The sequence below is a fragment of the Narcine bancroftii genome, chromosome 6 (assembly GCF_036971445.1).
Source record: "Narcine bancroftii isolate sNarBan1 chromosome 6, sNarBan1.hap1, whole genome shotgun sequence".
NCBI classification, from domain to species: Eukaryota; Metazoa; Chordata; class Chondrichthyes; order Torpediniformes; family Narcinidae; genus Narcine; species Narcine bancroftii.
The window spans coordinates 51,682,970-51,704,054 of record NC_091474.1 but is presented as its reverse complement, the minus strand read 5'-3'; the positions used below and the strand labels follow the sequence as shown (position 1 = coordinate 51,704,054).

Genomic DNA, 21,085 nt, shown 5'->3' with positions numbered 1-21,085 from the left:
ACATCTCCAGCACACTGATCTAACAGATTATTTCACAGTACAGGTGAGCAATGCCATACTGGGGAAAGACAATCATCCCGAATCATTGTACCTCAGTGATTATCCTTCTGGCCCAGTGTCCATAGTAGGCTGGGTGCTCCCTAAGGTCATTAAGGTGGTGGATATAAGGCACAACATATCCTGGAAAGCAACAGCTGTACTATCCCATGGGGAGCCAGGGGTAGGCTCGGTGTTTGCATATCTAGTGAGTGCTATTGAGCATCCAGAGAGCCCCGAGCTTTGCAGCACCCTTGTCTGTTGACACTGGCATACCTGGGTACCTTTCTCACTCACATCCTCGGTGTCCTACAGATAGATTGGATCAGTGCTTATCAAAACATGTGCACCAACATTCCCTAACCCTGTTCACCAGTTGGGGAGTCAGGACTTCAGTGTTTTCTAAATTGTAGGGAGGAAAAATCAGTTCCTGAAACACCCACCCCATCAGGGGTCTCTGAATGTAATGTTGTGCAATGGGGAGGTCACTACCACTCCCCCACAAGATCAGAACTCCGAAGGCCATGGAATGAACCAGTTCATGCAAAGAGTCAATTTCTGTGTTATCGAATGGGATGTAAGTGGAAGTCCCTCAGCAGCTGAACTGGCATTCGCATGCTTACCTAGAAATTCGATCTGTTGGTGCTGCTGGCACTTACGTAGGCCACCCTGAGGAATGCGTTGTAGGCTTGCACGATGCCGATCGATGTGGCAATGATCAGAAATGTTTTCTATGGCAGCATCCTTCTATTGGGTGAGTGCAAAACTCACTATGGTCTGGTAAGTTTTTGGGTATGGATACATGTCAAATTACGTTTGCCCATTATCATGACCCATTGCATATCCACGGGCCCAGGTGCTATAATTTCCTCTTTTTAGGTGGTCCTTGAAACTGCTATACCCAGACACTGCTCAATTCTTCGGGGTTCTGAACCTCCACCTCTAATTTGGTGGCATCGGATGCCAGCAGGTGACATGAAAGCGTTGAGCTCCCCACTGCCCCGCCCAAGGAGCTAAAATGAACCATCAAAGAAGGTCATCACTATCCAAAGTGTTGAGATGGGCTTTGGAAATGGGCCGGCTTCAAGCTGGACAATGGTCTTGCACTTTCAAAGATGACTGTAAACTTAAACCAATCATAACCTACTTCTTGAAAAACTAAAAACTCTCAAGAAATTTTCAAACGAATCTTCCAGAGGTGGAGTGATATAATTACAAAAATCTGAATGTCATCTGTCTTGCCCTTCATTAAACAATATTGGACGAGGATTAATCTAGTCAAGACGTTTTCACTCATCTCAAGATTACTCGTGGATAATCAATTAACCATGTAGAAAGTAGTGTAAAACCTTTGGACCAAGGACATGTTTAAAATGCAAACTGAAAATGTCCTGATTGAAATTAGAGGAAGATTGATGAAACAAAGGGAAGATCTCTGATAGAGAAAAAAATGTGGTTGTTAAGGAACATTAAGATTCTTTTACTGTGCTAATGTAGTAAAATCTGTCCTGTTGTATAATCTGATTTATGGAAATAACCATCAAGCCTGAATATACAAATGAGTGAAAAGGAACGACAGATGGCAGGCAAAAATGGCTAATCCTGATACAAATGAGAAGAATGATTGAGTTATCTACATTTGAAGAATTCAATATCAAATCGTCCCCAATCGAAAGATGAGGTCTTGTTCCTCAAGCTTGCTTTGGACCTCATTGTACAGTCCAAAAAGCCATAGGCAGAAAGGTCAGAGTAGGGTGGTGAATTAAAATGGCATGCAATGGGCAGAGTGGCTAGGTGAAGGACTTAGACATGTTTTGATTGAACTCTCCATAAAGAGTATCACAAAGATGGTAAAAACTTTAAAATTAAGAATTTTTCACTAAAAAATGGACAAAATAAGTACTAAGAAACCAAGGGAGCTGAGAACAAAAAATGAAGGAGTTTCTACTCAGCCAGGAACATCAAGCGAAAGCCCGAAAGGGAGCAGTGCAAAAGTGGCATCGGGACTGGCATATCCTGGCAGAGGTGGGGAGTCGGGACAAGAACTAAATATTATCCTGGAGAAAATAGAAAACTTAAGCAACCAATTTGTTTCATCATTGTTCCCCGATTTGACTGAAAGGATGACTGAAATTGAAAAAATTGTTGAAGACTTAATGGAAAGAATGATCCAAGCAGAAGTAGACTTGGTAAAAATACAAGATAAGCTAAAAGATTTGGAGAAAGTTGTGAAGCAATGGGAGTCAGACAGACAAAGTCTGCTGGATAAGATCAACTACATGGAAAATTTTAGCAGACAAAATAATATCCAGATTATTGGACTGAAAGAAGGAATCAAGGGAAGAGATCCAATGAACTTCTATGACACATGGATCTCATGAGTGCTGGGAGAAGTCAAATTTAGAGAAAAACTGCATATTGAAAGGGCTTACCAGACCCAGGAAAGCTGACGATCGCCGACCATGACCTGTTCTGCTTAGACTTTTGAGTTACCGGGAATGGGAGACAATTCTGGGAGCAGCATATGAATACTCTAGGCAAAATAATGGCCCACCCAAGATAGACCATGAAAAAGTGCTATTTTTCTAAGATTTTAGTCCTACGTTGATTAAGCAAAGGAAGGAGCTTGATGACGTAAAAAGACAATTGGGTTCCAAAAATTAAAATATTAAAAGATAATTGACGATTTTTCAAGGCTAAGAACGAGGTGGAAGACTTCCTGCAAGTTTTATGAAAAGGCTAAGTTTGCCAAAGAGGAAGACTGTAAAGGATGTTTACAATGGGGCTAAATAAAAGTTGTATTTTATTTTGGAAAAAACAGTCTTGAATTTATTGTTGCAAAGTAAATTTATTAAAATGTGCGCGGAGAGCTAAGAAAAGAGAAAAAACTTGGGAACCAGTAGCAAGGAGAGGAGACTCTGGTCTAAGGGACAGAGAGGCACAGAGAGGAGTATCTATAAAAGATGGCACCATAGGGAGGGGTTCTTCTTTCTCGAGAGTTCCCACGAGCTTTTATCGTGGGCTTTCTGTATTTCCTGTTTCCGTCACCATCAGGGCAGGAACATTGCATGTGTTTTTTAAAGGGGAAAGATCACTGTAATATTTAAGCAATCGAAAAGTTTTTTATTGTTAAACAATATTTGTTTAAAAAATCAATATGGACAGAGTGTTAAAATTTATTAGTCTTAAAGTTAATGGGATAAATGGGTTGGTGCCATTTCTTGGCACAACTAAAAAAATTAAAGGCAGGTATAGCCTTTCTACAAGAAACACATCTCACCAAATTGGAACATGCTAAATTAAAAAGAGGATGGGCGGGACAAGTAATGACATCTAAATTTGGCTCAAAAGCAAGAGGACTCGTGATTCTAATCAACAACAATATACCAAGCCAGAAGATTTGTAATGGTACATTGTAAAAATTTATGCAGAATCATGGATGTTTATGAACATCTATACCCCAAATTATGATGATGAAGCCTTTATGAAAGATATCTTTTTGAAAAACAACAGAAGGATGACAAAATGTACTGGTCAGAGGAAACTTCAATTTCTGTCGAGATCCAATATTGGATAAATCAGCCAGTACAGTAACAAGGGCAAAAGCTGCAAAAAAAGCGACACTATCATTTATGAAGGATTTAAATTTGATTGATATATGGAGGCAGCTTAACTCTGTAGAAAGAGACTATTCGTTCTACTCAAGGGTACACGATTCATATACAAGGATTGATTTGTTTTTAATGTCGACCCAGTTAAAAAGTAGAGTGGTAAAAACAGAATATTTGGGAAGACTTTTATCAGATCATTTGCCATTAACTTTAACTATTGCGATAATAGAAAAACAAGGAAGTCTCAATGCCAAATTGTTGAGAAGGAATGACTTTTGTGGGTTTATTAATAGACAGATAGAATTATTCTGTGAAACTAACCTTCCTTTTACTGATAATAGCTTTTTAATATGGGATTCGCTTAAAGCTTATCTCAGAGGACAAATTATCTCTTATGCAAAAAATTTTAAGAGAGAGTATGCTACAGAACTATATGGTCTAGAGAAAGATATAATGAAATTGGGAAAAGGATGTCAGAGAACACGGTCACAAGAAAAATGTAGACTATTAGAGAATTTAAAAATGAAATATGACACATTACAAATGTATAGAATGAAAAAAAACTATATTAAAACACACAAAAATATTATGAATCAGGAGAATGGGTGCATAAAGTTTCATCTTGGCAGTTAAAGGCAGAGGAAACATCTAGAATGAAAAATGCAATACAAACAGAAGCCGATATATAATCAAAAACAAATAAGTTGTAGCGGCACACATCCTCATGGAGAAGCAGCCCCACTTGTATCGCCACGTGGCGGGGCAGCCATGGGGAAATGGCATTGTCAGAGATTTCTCTGACTCCAGCATCCCTTCCAGCGCCCACCCTGGGCAGTGATTATGATGTCACAATGCACCAGGTGACTGAGTTCATGCTGCCCTTATAGGGGCGCACTGAATTTGATTAAAAACTGTCGTTAACAACCCTCAATGTGGTGGTCGTGTTTCTTCCACTGCTCACACCGCCACAGTGGTGATCCCGATGAGCCCAGATTTTTTTCTGGACTCAAAACACCATGGATTCAGCAGAGGTTTTGGACCCACCAACTGAGAACGTGGTACAGGCAGGCGGAAGCACAGTTTCAACTCCGCAACATCTCCTCAGATGCCACGATGTTCTATCATGTTGTGAGCGCTCTGGACCAAGATATGGCAGCGAGGGTGGTGACATCATCCACCAACCACGGGGTACAGGCAAGTACACCACCCTCAAAGACCTGCTGCTTGGAACTTTCAGGCTAACTCCCCAGCAATGGGCATACAGGACTTCTCCACCAACCTCCACAGTGCACGGGTCTTCTCAAAAGTGGACCTCGTGCAGGGATATCCCAGTGCATCCAGACGACGAGGATAAGATGGCCATTATCACCCCTTTCAGCCTCTTTGAGTTCCTTTGTTTGCCCTTCGGTCTAAAGAACGCGGCCCAAACATTCCAGCGCCTCATGGACGCGGTTGGAAAAGACCTTGGCTTTGTGCTCATTTACCTGGATGATATTCTCTTTGCCAGTCGCAACTACGTTGAACACAAAGCCCACCTCCGCACACTCTTTGCCTGGCTGGCGGACTTCGGCCTCACGGTCAGAACGTCCAAATGCCAATTTAGCAAGGAGTCCCTCCAGTTCCTGGGGCGCACCGGCGCTGCAGAAGTTAGCAGCTGTTCAATTATTCCCCAAACCCTCCACCCTGAAAGACTCCAGGAATTCACGGGGATGGTGAACTTTTACCATCGTTTCATCCCCAGAGCCGCGTGCACCATGCACCCATTGTTCGTGCTCATGGCCACCAAAAAAAAGACTTTATCATGGACAGAGGAGGTGGACAGGGTTTTCATCGTGACCAAAGAAGCTCTAACCAGTGCCACGCTGCTAATGCACCCATGGCCAGAGGTGCACATGGCACTCTTCATGGACATCTCAGCTATGGCAGTTGGGGGGGCGCGGTCCTGGAACAATGGCTCAATGGAAAATGGTGCCCGCTGGCCTTTTTCAGCAAGCAAACCCGCCGAAGCTCAAATGCAGCACCTTCAACTGGGAGCTCCTGGCACTGTATTTGGTCATCCGCCATTTCCATTACTTCCTTGAGGGCAGGCCGTTCACAGCCTTCATGGATCACAAGCCCCTGACTCAAGCACTGGCGATGGCCAAGGATCCGTGGTCCGCCAGACAGCAGCGCCACCTCTTGTACGTGCCTGAGTTCACGACCGACATCTGATACAGGGCCGGCAAGGACAATGTAGTGGTGGATGCGTTTTCCTGTCCAGCCATCAACATTCTGGCACCCAGCCTGGATTACAAGCAACTGGCTCAGGCACAGAGGAATGATGCAGAGACACAGGACTTGCGGACCGTCATCTCGGGCCTCAAACTCAAGGATGTCCGGGTGCCCAACAGCCCAGACACATTGCTCTGCAACATCTTAACAGGCACGCCACGCACAGTGGCTCCACTGCACTGTAGGGTGAAGGTCTTCAGTCTGATCCACGATCTCGTTCACCCAGTGGTAAAGACAACCATGCGGATAGTCACGGAATAGTTTGTGTGCCACGCACTGAAGAAGGAGGTGGCGAAACTGAACCAGGTGCCAGACCTCAAGGTCCAGTGACATACGTGAGCCCCCATCCAGAACTTCAGCCCGGTGGTTCGCAGATTCCAACACGTTGATGTCGTCAGGCCCCTGCCGGTCAGTGTCCAAGGAGGCTCGTTACCTCCTCACGGTGGTGGATCAGGCCACAAGGTGGTCGGAGGCTGTCCCGATTAAGGAGGCCTCCACGGAAACATGTGCCAGGACTCTGGTCATCCAATGGATCGCCTGTTTCAGAGTCCCGGCGCACATCACTAGTGACAGAGGGGCGCAGTTCATGTCTGCCCTGTGGACTCAGATGGCGAAGCTCCTGGGGGTCAAGCTCCACCACATCACAGCATACCACCCGCAGTCCAACGAATTGGTGGAGAGGTTCCACAGGCACCTGAAGGCATCGCTTATGGCCAGGCTCTCTGGACCAGACTAGGCAGACAAACTACCCTGGGTCCCCCTCGGGATTAGGATGGCACTCAAGTAGGACCTGCAGGTTTCAGCAGTGGAGATGGTCTATGATGCACCACTTTCCCTGCCGGGTGAGTTTTTCGCCTCAGACCCTGACACCACGGCCACCAACAAAAACCTGTTGGCGGACCTACACAGGCAACTGACCTCGCTAACTCCCCCACCACTGGTACGCCATGGCACCCGGCCATTTAATCTCCCCAAAGAGCTTGATCAGCCCAGTTCATTTTTGTGTGGAGGGGACCACAAGGTGCACTGCAACAGCGAATGTATGAGGGGCCATACAAAGTCTTGCATAGGTCTGGTGAAACCTTCACCCTGGACGTTGGGGGGAGAGAGGAACTTTTTACGATGGACCGCCTGAAGGAGGCCCATCTGGACTTCACAGCCGATGCAGACGGCCACCAAAGCGACAGAATGTGTAGCTCGTTCTGGGGTGAGGGGATTGTGTGGTGGCGCACATCTTCATGGCGAACCGGCCCTTCTTATATCGCCACGTGGTGGGGCAGCTATGGGGAAATGGCATCGTCAGAGGTTTTCTCTGATTTTGTCTGTGAAGTAAACATTGGTCACGAAGCCTCCAGTCATTGAACAGCCTTTTGATTCTCTACAAAAATGGTTTTAACCAATTTTTCTGTGATTCCATATAACAATATACAGCACAGAACAGGCCAGTTTGGCCCTTCTAGTCCATGCCGGAACAAATCCCCACCCTCCTAGTCCCACTGACCAGCACCTGGTCCATACCCCTCCAATCCTCTCCCCTCCATGTAATTATCCAGTCTTTCCTTAAATGTAAATAACGTCCCTGCTTCAACCACCTCTGCTGGAAGCTTATTCTACATCCCAACCACCCTTTGCGTGAAGAAATTCCCCTCATGTTCCCCTTATAATTTTCCCCTTTCAATCTCAAACCATGGCCTCTGCTTTGAATACCCCCCGTTCTTAATTGAAAAAACCTATCCACATTGACTCTCTCTGTCCCTTTTAAAATCTTGAACACCTCCATCAAATCCCCCCTCAATTTTCTACGCTCCAGAGAAAAAAGCCCCAGGCTGCTCAACCTTTCTCTGTAACTCAAGCCCTGACATCCTGTCAACATTCTCGTGAACCTTCTCTACACTCTCTCTATTTTGTTTATATCCTTCCTATATTTTGGTGATCAAAACTGCACACAGTATTCCAAATTTGTACAATTTCATCATAACATCCCAACTCTTGAATTCAATACTCCGATTTATGAAGGCCAACATTCCAAATGCCTTCTTCACCACTCTATCTACCTGAGTATCAACTTTGAGGGTACTATTTACCATAACTCCTAAATCCCTTTGTTGCTCTGCACTCCTCAATTGTCTACCATTCAATATATATGACCTATTTAGATTTGCCTTTCCAAAATTCAACACTTCACACTTATCCGTATTAAATTCCATCAGCCATTTCTCAGCCCACTCCTCAAGCTTTCCTATATCTCTTTTTAAGCTATGGTAATCTTCCTCACTGTCCACAATACCACCAATCTTTGTATCATCTGCAAACTTACTTATCCAATTCACCACTCCTTCTTCCAGATCATTAATATATATAACAAACAATAGTGGACCCAGGACCGATCACGGAGAAACTCCACTAGTCACCGGCCTCCAATTTGACAAACAATTTTCTACCACTACTCTCTGACACCTCCCATCCAACCATTGCTGAATCCATTTCACTACCTCCTTATTTATACCTAATGCCTCCACCTTTTGTCCTAACCTCCTGTGGGGAACTTTGTCAATAGCTTTACTAAAGTCTAAGTAGACAACATCCACAGCCTTCCCTTCATCAATCTTTTTTGTAACCCCCTCGAAAAACTCTATAAGGTTTGTTAAGCATGATCTACCCCTGACAAAACCATGCTGACTACTACCTATCAATCCCTCTTCTTCCAAATATTTGTAAATGCCATCCCTCAGAACACTTTCCATCAACTTACCCACCACAGACGTCAGACTCACAGGTCTATAATTTCCAGGCTTACATTTGGACCCTTTCTTAAACAGCGGAACAACATGAGCCATCCTCCAATCCTCTGTCACTACCCCCATGACCAGTGACATCCTAAATATCTCTGTTAATGGCCCCACCATCTGTACACTAGTCTCCCTGAGTGTCCTTGGGAATACTTTGTCCGGACCCAGAGATTTGTCCAACTTTATCTTTTTTAACACTGCCATCACTCTTGAATTCTCGGTTATCCTTATATGATTCATGACCTCCCCACTATTTTTCTTTACTTCAACTGCTACAATATATTTTTCCCTAGTGAATACCGAGGAAAAGAAATCATTTAAAATTTCCCCCATCTCCTCTGATTTTTCACATCGTCTACCCTCCCTATCTACAAGGGATCCAATTCTATCCCTCACTAATCTTTTACTTTTAATGTACCTATAGAAACCCTTTGGATTTATTCTTACTCTGCCTGCCAAAGCCTCTTCGTGCCTCTTTTTGGCCTTTCTAATTTCTTTCTTAAGATTTTTTCTACACTCCTTGTAGTCCTCTTTCAATTTCTCATCACCCTGCTGTTTATACCTCTTGTACACCTCCCTCTTTCTCCTAACCAAATTTCTAATATTCCTCGAAAACCAAGGCTCCCTATGACTTCCAGCCTCTCCTTTGATCCTCTCTGGGACATATCTACTCTGTGCTCTCAAAATTTCTTCTTTGAATATTCTCCATTTTTCATTTACATCCTTTCCTGAAAAAATCATGTCCCACTCAATACTCCCCAAAGCCATTCTCATTCCTTCGAAATTTGATTTTCTCCAATCCAGAACCTCAACTTTAGGCCCGTCTTTGCTCTTCCTTAAAACTATCCTAAAACCAATTTGTTCTCCAAGATCCAGTATTACACCGTCCCGAGTCGGTTCCTCTATGTATTGATTAAGAAAACTATCTTGTACACATTTGACAAACTCTAGCCCATCCAGCCCTCTTACTGTATGGGTATCCCAATCAATGTGAGGGAAGTTAAAATCTCCCATGATCACTACCTTATGTTTATTACACATATATGCTATCTCCTTACAAATTTGTTCTTCCAATTTTCTTGGCCCATTTGGTGGTCTATAATACACTCCTATTAGTACCCTCATGCCTTCTCCACCCCTCAATTCCACCCAAACAGCCTCACTGGACAATCCCTCCAAACCATCCTGCCACTTCACAGCAGTAATGTTCTCTTTAACAAGCAGAGCAATTCCTCCCCCTTTTTTTTACCCCCTGTTCTATCACATCTAAAACATTTGTATTCTGGAATATTTAGTTGCTAGTCCTGACCCTCCTGTAACCAGGACTCACTAATTGCCACAACATCATGATTCCAAGTGCCAATCCATGCTCTAAGCTCATCTACCTTGTTCACTATGCCTCTTGCATTAAGTACATGCATTTCAGAGAATGACCCTCACATATATTCCCTATTCTACCTTTTACCTTAACCTCCATCTTTCCTTTGTTATCTTCATCATTCTTAACTAGGTGGCCATGCACCCTAGACACTGCTTGCAAACTCTGCTCCCCACCCCCCTGCCAAACTAGTTGAAACCCTCCCCCACAGCTCTAGCAAATCTGCTTGCCAGTATATTGGACCCCCTCCAGTTCAAGTGGAGTCCGTCCCTTTTGTACAGGTCCGACTTTCCCCAGAAGAGATCCCAATGATCCAAAAATCTTATCCCCTGCCCCCTGCACCAGCTCTTTTGCCACGCATTCATCCTCCACATCCAATATCTATTAATTTGTCATGTTTACAAGATCTTGAAGCATTATAAATTTTCAGTTATATGAGTAAAATTCAATTCAAATGTTTTTCAGGCTTTTGTTATGTAGAATTCCATGACCTGGAGTCACTTAAAGAAGCCTTGACATATGATGGTGCTGTGAGTACATATTTGATGATTGGTAATTTTGACCATTATTGAAAAATATGAGCAGAAATTGTCTCCCGTAACCTTTTTTTAATTAATGTGTTGTACACCTTTTGTACAGTGGATATTATTTAAGTTGATAGAAATGGCCAGGCCTTAAAATATAGTTAGAGGTACTTTAATATAATTAGTAAATCTAATAACGGATTTTCTTGAGTTGGGCATGCTGCCTTGTATTGACCGTTCTCCATTGCTCTCACTTCACTTGCTCTGGGTCCTTAAGTTGAGCACTGAGGTACAAAGTACTGTCAGGAGCTTGAACAATGAGATTAGGTTGATTGGATGGAACAGAACTGGAAGCCTCTGCCAGGAAGCAAAGCCTCTCTCCTCGCATTACAGCTTGTCAAAGCTGTCTCTTATGAAACAATAACAACATTGTAAGAGAAGATCAATGAAACATTTAGTACTCTTAAAATAATTAAAAACATTAAAGCAAGTAGAAATAATTTCATAAGAAGATGTATTGTTAGGTTTGCCTTTCATATTCAAAATGTTTCAATAAAAACCTGTCTCATCCTTCTAAATTCCAATGAGTAGAGGCCAAGAATTGTCAAATGCTCCTCATATTCCTGGAATCATCCTTATGAACTTCCTCGGAATCCTCTCCAATATCAGCATATCCTTTCTTAAATCTTCTTTGGCTTGGCTTCGCGGACGAAGATTTATGGAGGGGGTAAAAAGTCCACGTCAGCTGCAGGCTCGTTTGTGGCTGACCAGTCCGATGCGGGACAGGCAGACACGATTGCAGCGGTTGCAAGGGAAAATTGGTTGGTTGGGGTTGGGTGTTGGGTTTTTCCTCCTTTGCCTTTTGTCAGTGAGGTGGGCTCTGCGGTCTTCTTCAAAGGAGGCTGCTGCCCGCCAAACTGTGAGGCGCCAAGATGCACGGTTTGAGGCGTTATCAGCCCACTGGCGGTGGTCAATGTGGCAGGCACCAAGAGATTTCTTTAGGCAGTCCTTGTACCTTTTCTTTGGTGCACCTCTGTCACGGTGGCCAGTGGAGAGCTCGCCATATAATACGATCTTGGGAAGGCGATGGTCCTCCATTCTGGAGACGTGACCCATCCAGCGCAGCTGGATCTTCAGCAGCGTGGACTCGATGCTGTCGACCTCTGCCATCTCGAGTACCTCGACGTTAGGGGTGTGAGCGCTCCAATGGATGTTGAGGATGGAGCGGAGACAACGCTGGTGGAAGCGTTCTAGGAGCCGTAGGTGGTGCCGGTAGAGGACCCATGATTCGGAGCCGAACAGGAGTGTGGGTATGACAACGGCTCTGTATACGCTTATCTTTGTGAGGTTTTTCAGTTGGTTGTTTTTCCAGACTCTTTTGTGTAGTCTTCCAAAGGCGCTATTTGCCTTGGCGAGTCTGTTGTCTATCTCATTGTCGATCCTTGCATCTGATGAAATGGTGCAGCCGAGATAGGTAAACTGGTTGACCGTTTTGAGTTTTGTGTGCCCGATGGAGATGTGGGGGGGCTGGTAGTCATGGTGGGGAGCTGGCTGATGGAGGACCTCAGTTTTCTTCAGGCTGACTTCCAGGCCAAACATTTTGGCAGTTTCCGCAAAGCAGGACGTCAAGCGCTGAAGAGCTGGCTCTGAATGGGCAACTAAAGCGGCATCATCTGCAAAGAATAGTTCACGGACAAGTTTCTCTTGTGTCTTGGTGTGAGCTTGAAGGCGCCTCAGATTGAAGAGACTGCCATCCGTGCGGTACCGGATGTAAACAGCGTCTTCATTGTTGGGGTCTTTCATGAAAGACCCCTTTCTTAAATAATGAGCCCAAAACTGCTCACATTATTCCAAATTATGTCTCTTCCCTGCTCTTACATTCTATTTCTCTTGTAATAACTGCCAGCATTGCATTTGCCTTCTTCACCATTGACACAGCCTGCAAGTTTACCTTCAGACTATCCTGCACAAGGACTCCCAGGTCCCTTTGATTTGGGTTTTTTTTCCATTTTCTTCTCATTTAGAAAATTGTCTGCCCATTTTTTTTCTTCCAAAATGCATGACCGTCCACTTTCCAACATTGTATTTCAGTCGCCACTTCTCTGCCTATTCTGCTGATCTGTCTAAATCCTTCTGCAGCCTCCATGTTTCCTAAATACTACCTGCTCCTTCATCTACCTTTGCATCATTTGCAAATTTGGCCACAAAGCTATACAAAATAATTAATATACAACATGAAAAAGAAGCAACCCCCAACACCAACCCCTGTGAACACCACTAGCAACTGGCAGCCAACCAACATATGATCCCTGTATTCTGACTTTCTGCTTCCTGTCAATCAGCCAATGCTCTGTCCAGCCTAATATGTTCCATTGGTCTTATCTTGATAAGTAGCCTCATGGGCGGCACCTTGTCAAAGGCCTTCTGAAAATCCAAATACATAACATTGTCTGTGGTTCCTTTATCTAGCCTGCTTGTAACTTCTTCAAAGGTTTATCAAGCACGATTTTATCAAGCACCAAGTTCCCTGTAATCTCATCCTTGATAATTGAATCTAACATCTTCCCAACCATCGACGTCTGGTTAACCAGTCTATAATTTCCTTTCTGGTGCCTCCCTCCCTTCTTGGATAGTGGAGTGTAATTTGTTATTTTCCATCATTACCAATGCTGCATAATCTCTACAGCTTCTTCTTTCAGAACCTGAGGGTGCAATCCACCTGGTCTTGATGACCTATCCACCCTTAGACCATTCAACTTTCTGAGGATTTTCTCCCTTGAAATCATAACTGCACTCACTTCCCTCCTCTGTCATCCTTTGACATCTGGCATACTGCTAATGTGAAGATAAAGCAAAATACTCATTTAATTCCTCTGCCATCTCCTTATCTCCCATTATTATTTTTTTCATCTCTCTTTTACTCTTTCTATATTTGAAGAAGCTACTTTCATACTTCCTCTTTTCCCTCCTTATGTTTTTTAGTTACCCTCTGCAAGTTTTAAAAATATTCCCAATCCTCTGTCTTCACACTAATTATTGCTTCCTTGTGTGCCCTCTCTTTTGCTTTTACATTGGCTTTGTCCACTCTTGTCAGCCACAGTTGTGACATTTTTCCATTCAAAAATTTCCTCTTTTTGGTATGTATTTATCCTGCATCTTCCTTATTACTTACACAAACTATCCATTGCTACTCTGCCATCTATCTTACTAGTGTTCCCTTTCAATCTACTTTGGGTAGTTCTTCATCCCATTGTAAATTCCCTTTACTCCACTGAAATACCAACACATCTGACTTTTGTTTCTCTATTAAATCTCAAATTGAAAATAATTTTGTGATCACTGCTCCCCGCCCCCCCCCCACCCCCCCCCTACCCCCCCCCCCCCCCCCCAATGGTTTCTTCATTCTAAGCTCTCTAATCATCTCTGGTTCATTACACAACAGCCAATTCAATACAGCTGATCGCTTAGTAGGAGCATCAACAAACTGCTCTAAAACACGATCTTGTAAGCATTCTATAAATTCTCTCTTTTGAGGTCCAGTTCCAACCTAGTTTTCCCAATCTACTTGCATGTTAAAATCCCCCATGACTACCATAACAATGCCCTTCTGACATGCTTTTTCTATTTACTGTTGAAACTTGATATCTACACTCTAGTTACTGTTTGAAGGTTTGTATATAACCTCCAGCAGTGTTCCTTTACGCTTGTCATTTCTTAACTCAACCCACAAAGATTCTGTACCTACTGATCCTATGTAACTTATTTCTAATGATTTAATATTATTCCTTATCAACAGAGCCACACACCACGCTATCCTGCCTCTCCTTTTGATACACTGTGTATTCTTGGACATTCAGCTCCCAATGACATCCATCCTTTAACTATGATGGCCACTACATCATACCTGACAATGTATAGCTGTACTACAAGGTCATCCACTTTATTTCTTATGCTGCTTGTATTTAAATACAAAACCTTTAGCCTATATTTGTTACTTTTTTTCACTCTGTGTCCCTGTTGGATTGCAACTTATCCCTCTAGCTGCAATTTTGTCTTGTCTGCCATTCCTTCCACACAAACTCCCTATCAGCTGTCCCTATTTGCATGCCAACTGCTTCTTCCTTTCCCTCTTCACTCCGGTTCCCACCTTAGTGTAAGGTAAGTAAATTCCGACATATGTCCATTCCGAGATACAACCATATGCCGGGGAGTACCTGGATTGGGTTCTGCAAGGGGCTTTGGGAAGTGGGAGAAAATAAAATTGCTGGTCACATAATTAAGGTGTGGCTGAAGGTTGCACAGAAAAGAGCAGCAGGGGTACAGTCTCATGTGATCTCCAGATATGCTTATTTATTCCCTGAATGTCCTGAGAATCCAACTCCATTAAACCAACTCACCTTTGCACTTCTTCACCTTCCGAAGTGTCCAGATACAATCAGATCACTACACAATATTATGTACTTTCTCTGATGGAGAATTAAATGTTTGCTGTCTGTCCCGTTCAACACGTTATTACACTCTTCAAAGCAGATATTTTTCTTCCTTACAGAAGAGGGCATAGAAAGCGAATGAGAGCACAGATTTGGCCCCCCAGCCATCAGAGCTTGTAGCTGCAGAGGAGACAGCATGATGGAAGATGTGGCTTTTTAGACATTGAATTGGAGGGGTTCACAGATTCTTTATTACAGAATTTTACCTCATCCAGGCACATTGCATTCATCTGGATAAAGTCAACAGATCAACGAAAATAACATAAATATTAATACTCTGCATTTTATATTCATTAATTTCCCACCAGGCTTCACCCATCCATCAGGACATTCACCACTCTTGAAGGTTAGCAATGACAAAAACACCTTGTTGAACTGATTCCTTTCTTTGATCTATCTGGAACATTTTATACAGATGTGTATGCGCACTAGAACACATGCACAAATGCACGACTTTATCGAGATATAATACACTTTCCTTAATGCTCTGGATTATTTTGTTATCATAATTATTTCCCTCCTGACTATTATATCCTCTGGACCAGAGGTGTCAAACTCAAATTCACGGAGGGCCAAAATTAAAAACTTGGACTAAGTCGAGGGCCGAACTAAATATTTATTGAAAATCTTCAACAACATCTGCATGTTTTCTCTTCTTTCAATTTATGTAATGTTAAACTTTAGAATATAACTTTAGGAGGATAATGTTACAGGTCAGGAGTAGGTAGCTCAAGTTCACCCTTTGCTTGACCTGAGGGAAACATATTTGGTCCCTGTGGAGATGTAGTCAGCATTCACAGGCTGTGTCCATTTTGGCCTGCATCAGGACTCAGCATTTCCTGCTCACTCCTCAGGCTCTAGGCCTCTATTCACCCTCGACCCACCATCCCTCCACCTGACCAGTCCTTTACCCAACCTCTACTCACCCCTCACTCCACTCGCTCTGCCTCTACCCACCCCATCCTATACACGCCCCTCTACTGCCTCTCCCCTCAACCTGTTCCTCCCTCTACCCGTCTCTCACCTAATCACCCCTCCCCTACTCGCCCTGCCCCTCCCCTTTTACCTCTTCCCTATCCACCCCTCCTTCTACTCATCCCTCCCTCTAACTGCCCCTCGCACCACCATAACTTCCCCTGCCCATTACTCCTCACCTACACCCTCTGCCCACCCCTGCTTACCCACCCACTCAGGTCCAGCGCGCTGCCGATCAGCCTTTGCGGACAGCCACCATCTCTCTCTTCACGTGCAGGGCCGAACCAGCCGTCCCTGGGGTCCACGCGGGTGCAAGCGCTGAAGGCCGTGGCGACCGGGAGAAGTGCGCTCGCGCTGTGGAAGGACCGTCTGGTGCCAGTCGCGTGGGGCTCATGCTGCCCGGGGGCCGTGCGCCGCCTGCCATGTTCGTTGCGCCGACAGGAAATCACAGGCGCTCGCCAATCCGCCGCACCGCTCGACAGGTGGGAGAAGTGACTGGTTGTGCGGGGAGCCTTCCAACTGGCTTGCCGGCTGATGACATCGACAGACTTTTCGTGTTACAATTTCTCGTGTTACAATGGGGAAGGATGTTCAATGACATGTGTGCTCTGGACTTTTGAGTCGGATGAACTGACTGGGAAAACTGGCCTTGAACAAACTGGGGTTGTCAACATGGAACATTTCTGCCTCTGCTTTGCCATTGTTTTTCTAGTAGCTGAGTACAGTACTGTACTTGAGTTGCTGCTGCCGTTCATTCCATATGTCTGGATATTGAACCCATCTCTACATCTGTCTTATCATTGGAACCCTGAAACTCAACAATTTCCAATTTTGGCTAGTTTTGCAGCAGTTGGGAAGAAGGCAACCCCATTCGCAGAAATAAATATCAAATTTCTGACCAAATGGCAAAACCTTTTGGTTTCGACTTGCTGCCAAAGTCACAGGAGACTGCATATCAATTTGAAATGAGTGTGCCTGCTATGATCATTGCATGTATAAATAATGTATTAGGAATAAAAATGCTGGAAACACTCAGTTGATCAGGCAGCATCTGTGGAGAGAAATGGAGTCAATGTTTCAGGTTGAAAGCTCTTCTTCAGAAACTGGAAGGAGAGAAAACAATTTTGGTTTAAGTTGAAGAGAAAATGGATTTTGGTTTTGATTTCCCAACATATTAGGAGTTCTGCAGAGTGTGACTGTAGCATGCTTTAAATTGTCTTAACAAAAAATAGCTTATAATTGTCTCCTGGATCTTTCTAGTGCACAAGCTTTTACTCATTGTGCAATGATTTTCTCTTCTGTCAGAAGGCAGGAAGTCATTATAAGGTTCGTCTTCCTTGTACAAATTCACACATCACCAAAAAATTAGTTGTGGGACTACCTTATTGATTCAGAGTTAGAAAATGTTTAAGTCTACTTAATTTGAAGCAGTGAACTCAAGCAGTGATATACAGCCTAATGGGTGCCATTAATGTCTCCTACGTACTGGATGGGGAGTCTGGTTCTTCTCTTTCAGCTTCTGGTCTGACAGCTGTTCTGAATCTCTCTTCACCTTGTCTATGATACCTCAATTGTTGGGCGCTATCAGTAGCCCCAATAACAACACAGACAAAGACTGAAGGGAACGAGAGGCTTTATTGTACTGCTGGCCCGGGTCCAAGGCTAGGAAATGAGCGGAAAGGAGAGGGGACTCAACCTTTACGGCCCGGGGTCACATGGGCAGGACTAAGGGAGGACCCAAGGCAGGAAGACACCCAGAGAGCGGGCCAGCCAGTACACATAATCATATCACTACATTCACCCACTCTTTTAAAAAATGGAACCCAGCGGAAAACAGACAGCAAAACTGGGGGTAATAACAGTAATAACTATAACAATAAGTAAGAACAACAGCAGCCATATTAACACTTATTGCAAAAAGGAGTGGGAGAAGCAGATTCCCCTACTGACTACACACAGGCAGCCTCCTAGGTCTGCCAGACCGCTGGGGAACCGGCATGTCCATAGGGCGCTCCTCCAGAGAGGGGGCCAACGGGGGAGTGTCCGCTGCAGGAACTGTCAGGGCTGGTGTGCTGGCAGTGGACTCCTGGAGTGCTGGGGGATCCTCCGCAGCTACATGGGGGGTAGAAGCCTGGATGTCCGGTGTCAAGGCAGGCAGCTTGGACTCCAGGGTCGTGCTCTGATGCAGTACTCGCGGCGTGGTCAGCAGCTGGAAAGGCAGTCGCAGGGTCTCTTGTCAGGTCTCATATGGGAACAGTGTCCTTATGGCCATCTGGGTACCTCACAAATGAGTATTGAAGGTTTGCATGTATGAGGTGCACTGCTTCAACCCGTGGATCCGTCTTATCTCCTCTGACGTGCTTCCGAAGGAGAACCGACCCTGGGGTTGTCAGCCAGGGAGAGGCGGAGGAAACATTCACTGACCTCCTAGGGAAAGCAAAGAGGCGTTCATACAGGGTGGTGTTAGTAGCGGTGCACAATAATGACCAGATGGCATGGAGAGTTTCAGGCAAGACGTCCTGCCAGTGGAACACTGGCAAATTTTTTGACCTAAGGGCCAGGAGCACCGCCTTCCAGAAGATCCCATTCTTCCTTTCCACCTGCCCATTACCTCTAGGGTTATAGCTGATGGTCCTGCTGGTGGCTATGCCTCTGGCCAAAGAGTACTGCCGCAGCTCCTCATTCATGTCACTATGAATATAGTCGGGGTACCCGAACAGAGTGAAGATGTTGCTCAGGGCCTTGATAACCATATCCGGGTAGGGAATTGCAAAGGGGAACCTGGAAAATTCATTCATCACCGTCAGGAAGTAGACATTCCTATTTGTGGTTTGGAAGGGTGTCTTGAAATCGATGCTGAGTCATTCAAAAGGGTGGGTGGCCTTGATGAGGTGTGCCTTCTCTGATAGAACTGGGGCTTACACTCGGTGCAGATTTGGCAGTGTCTGGTTGTGGACCGGACATCCTCTATGGAGTACGGGAGGTTTCCTGTCTTGACAAAATGATACAACCTCGTGACTCCAGGTCACTGAACCTCAGCCCGGATGAACTACATGTCCTCCAATCTATAGCACCTACTCTTGGTGGCGATCGGTTTGCAATCCGGGGTGAGGTTTGCAAGCAGTGATGGGTGGGGGGGGGGCACCCGTAGCACGGTGAGGCCACAGGACGGTGCCGGAGACTGAATGCTGAGCCCACAGGACGGTGTCGGAGACTGAGTACTGAGACCGCAGGACGGTGCCGGGGGCTGAATGCTGGGACTACAAGGTGGTGCCGAGGACTGGTGGTTGTGGATGGTCAGCGGTGGTTGGGAGCTCCTGAACTGATTCTGAAAGTTGATGCCCAGGAGGATCGGTGCACAGAGGCGAGGCATAATTAATAATACCTCTTCCTCTCTTTGGCTTGGCTTCGCGGACGAAGATTTATGGAGGGGGTAAAAAGTCCACGTCAGCTGCAGGCTCGTTTGTGGCTGACCAGTCCGATGCGGGACAGGCAGACACGATTGCAGCGGTTGCAAGGGAAAATTGGTTGGTTGGGGTTGGGTGTTGGGTTTTTCCTCCTTTGCCTTTTGTCAGTGAGGTGGGCTCTGCGGTCTTCTTCAAAGGAGGCTGCTGCCCGCCAAACTGTGAGGCGCCAAGATGCACGGTTTGAGGCGTTATCAGCCCACTGGCGGTGGTCAATGTGGCAGGCACCAAGAGATTTCTTTAGGCAGTCCTTGTACCTTTTCTTTGGTGCACCTCTGTCACGGTGGCCAGTGGAGAGCTCGCCATATAATACGATCTTGGGAAGGCGATGGTCCTCCATTCTGGAGACGTGACCCATCCAGCGCAGCTGGATCTTCAGCAGCGTGGACTCGATGCTGTCGACCTCTGCCATCTCGAGTACCTCGACGTTAGGGGTGTGAGCGCTCCAATGGATGTTGAGGATGGAGCGGAGACAACGCTGGTGGAAGCGTTCTAGGAGCCGTAGGTGGTGCCGGTAGAGGACCCATGATTCGGAGCCGAACAGGAGTGTGGGTATGACAACGGCTCTGTATACGCTTATCTTTGTGAGGTTTTTCAGTTGGTTGTTTTTCCAGACTCTTTTGTGTAGTCTTCCAAAGGCGCTATTTGCCTTGGCGAGTCTGTTGTCTATCTCATTGTCGATCCTTGCATCTGATGAAATGGTGCAGCCGAGATAGGTAAACTGGTTGACCGTTTTGAGTTTTGTGTGCCCGATGGAGATGTGGGGGGGCTGGTAGTCATGGTGGGGAGCTGGCTGATGGAGGACCTCAGTTTTCTTCAGGCTGACTTCCAGGCCAAACATTTTGGCAGTTTCCGCAAAGCAGGACGTCAAGCGCTGAAGAGCTGGCTCTGAATGGGCAACTAAAGCGGCATCATCTGCAAAGAGTAGTTCACGGACAAGTGTCTCTTGTGTCTTGGTGTGAGCTTGCAGGCGCCTCAGATTGAAGAGACTGCCATCCGTGCGGTACCGGATGTAAACAGCGTCTTCATTGTTGGGGTCTTTCATGGCTTGGTTCAGCATCATGCTGAAGAAGATTGAAAAGAGGGTTGGTGCGAGAACACAGCCTTGCTTCACGCCATTGTTAATGGAGAAGGGTTCAGAGAGCTCATTGCTGTATCTGACCCGACCTTGTTGGTTTTCGTGCAGTTGGATAATCATGTTGAGGAACTTTGGGGGACATCCGATGCGCTCTAGTATTTGCCAAAGCCCTTTCCTGCTCACGGTGTCGAAGGCTTTGGTGAGGTCAACAAAGGTGATGTAGAGTCCTTTGTTTTGTTCTCTACACTTTTCTTGGAGCTGTCTGAGGGCAAAGACCATGTCAGTGGTTCCTCTGTTAGCGCGAAAGCCGCACTGTGATTCTGGGAGAATATTCTCAGCGACACTAGGTATTATTCTATTTAGTAGAATCCTAGCGAAGATTTTGCCTGCAATGGAGAGCAACGTGATTCCCCTGTAGTTTGAGCAGTCTGATTTCTCGCCTTTGTTTTTGTACAGGGTGATGATGGTG

General features: G+C 45.2%; 1 protein-coding gene across 1 annotated transcript in view; it reads left to right on the top strand.

The window, feature by feature from the left end:
- The window catches only part of LOC138737298 (eukaryotic translation initiation factor 4H-like), a 69,972-nt gene that overhangs the window by 7,265 nt on the left and 41,622 nt on the right, over positions 1–21,085 (top strand). Inside the window, exon 4 of the mRNA XM_069888052.1 lies at positions 10,551–10,615. Coding sequence (XP_069744153.1) covers positions 10,551–10,615 — 65 coding nt within the window. The remainder of the gene's footprint in view (positions 1–10,550; positions 10,616–21,085) is intronic.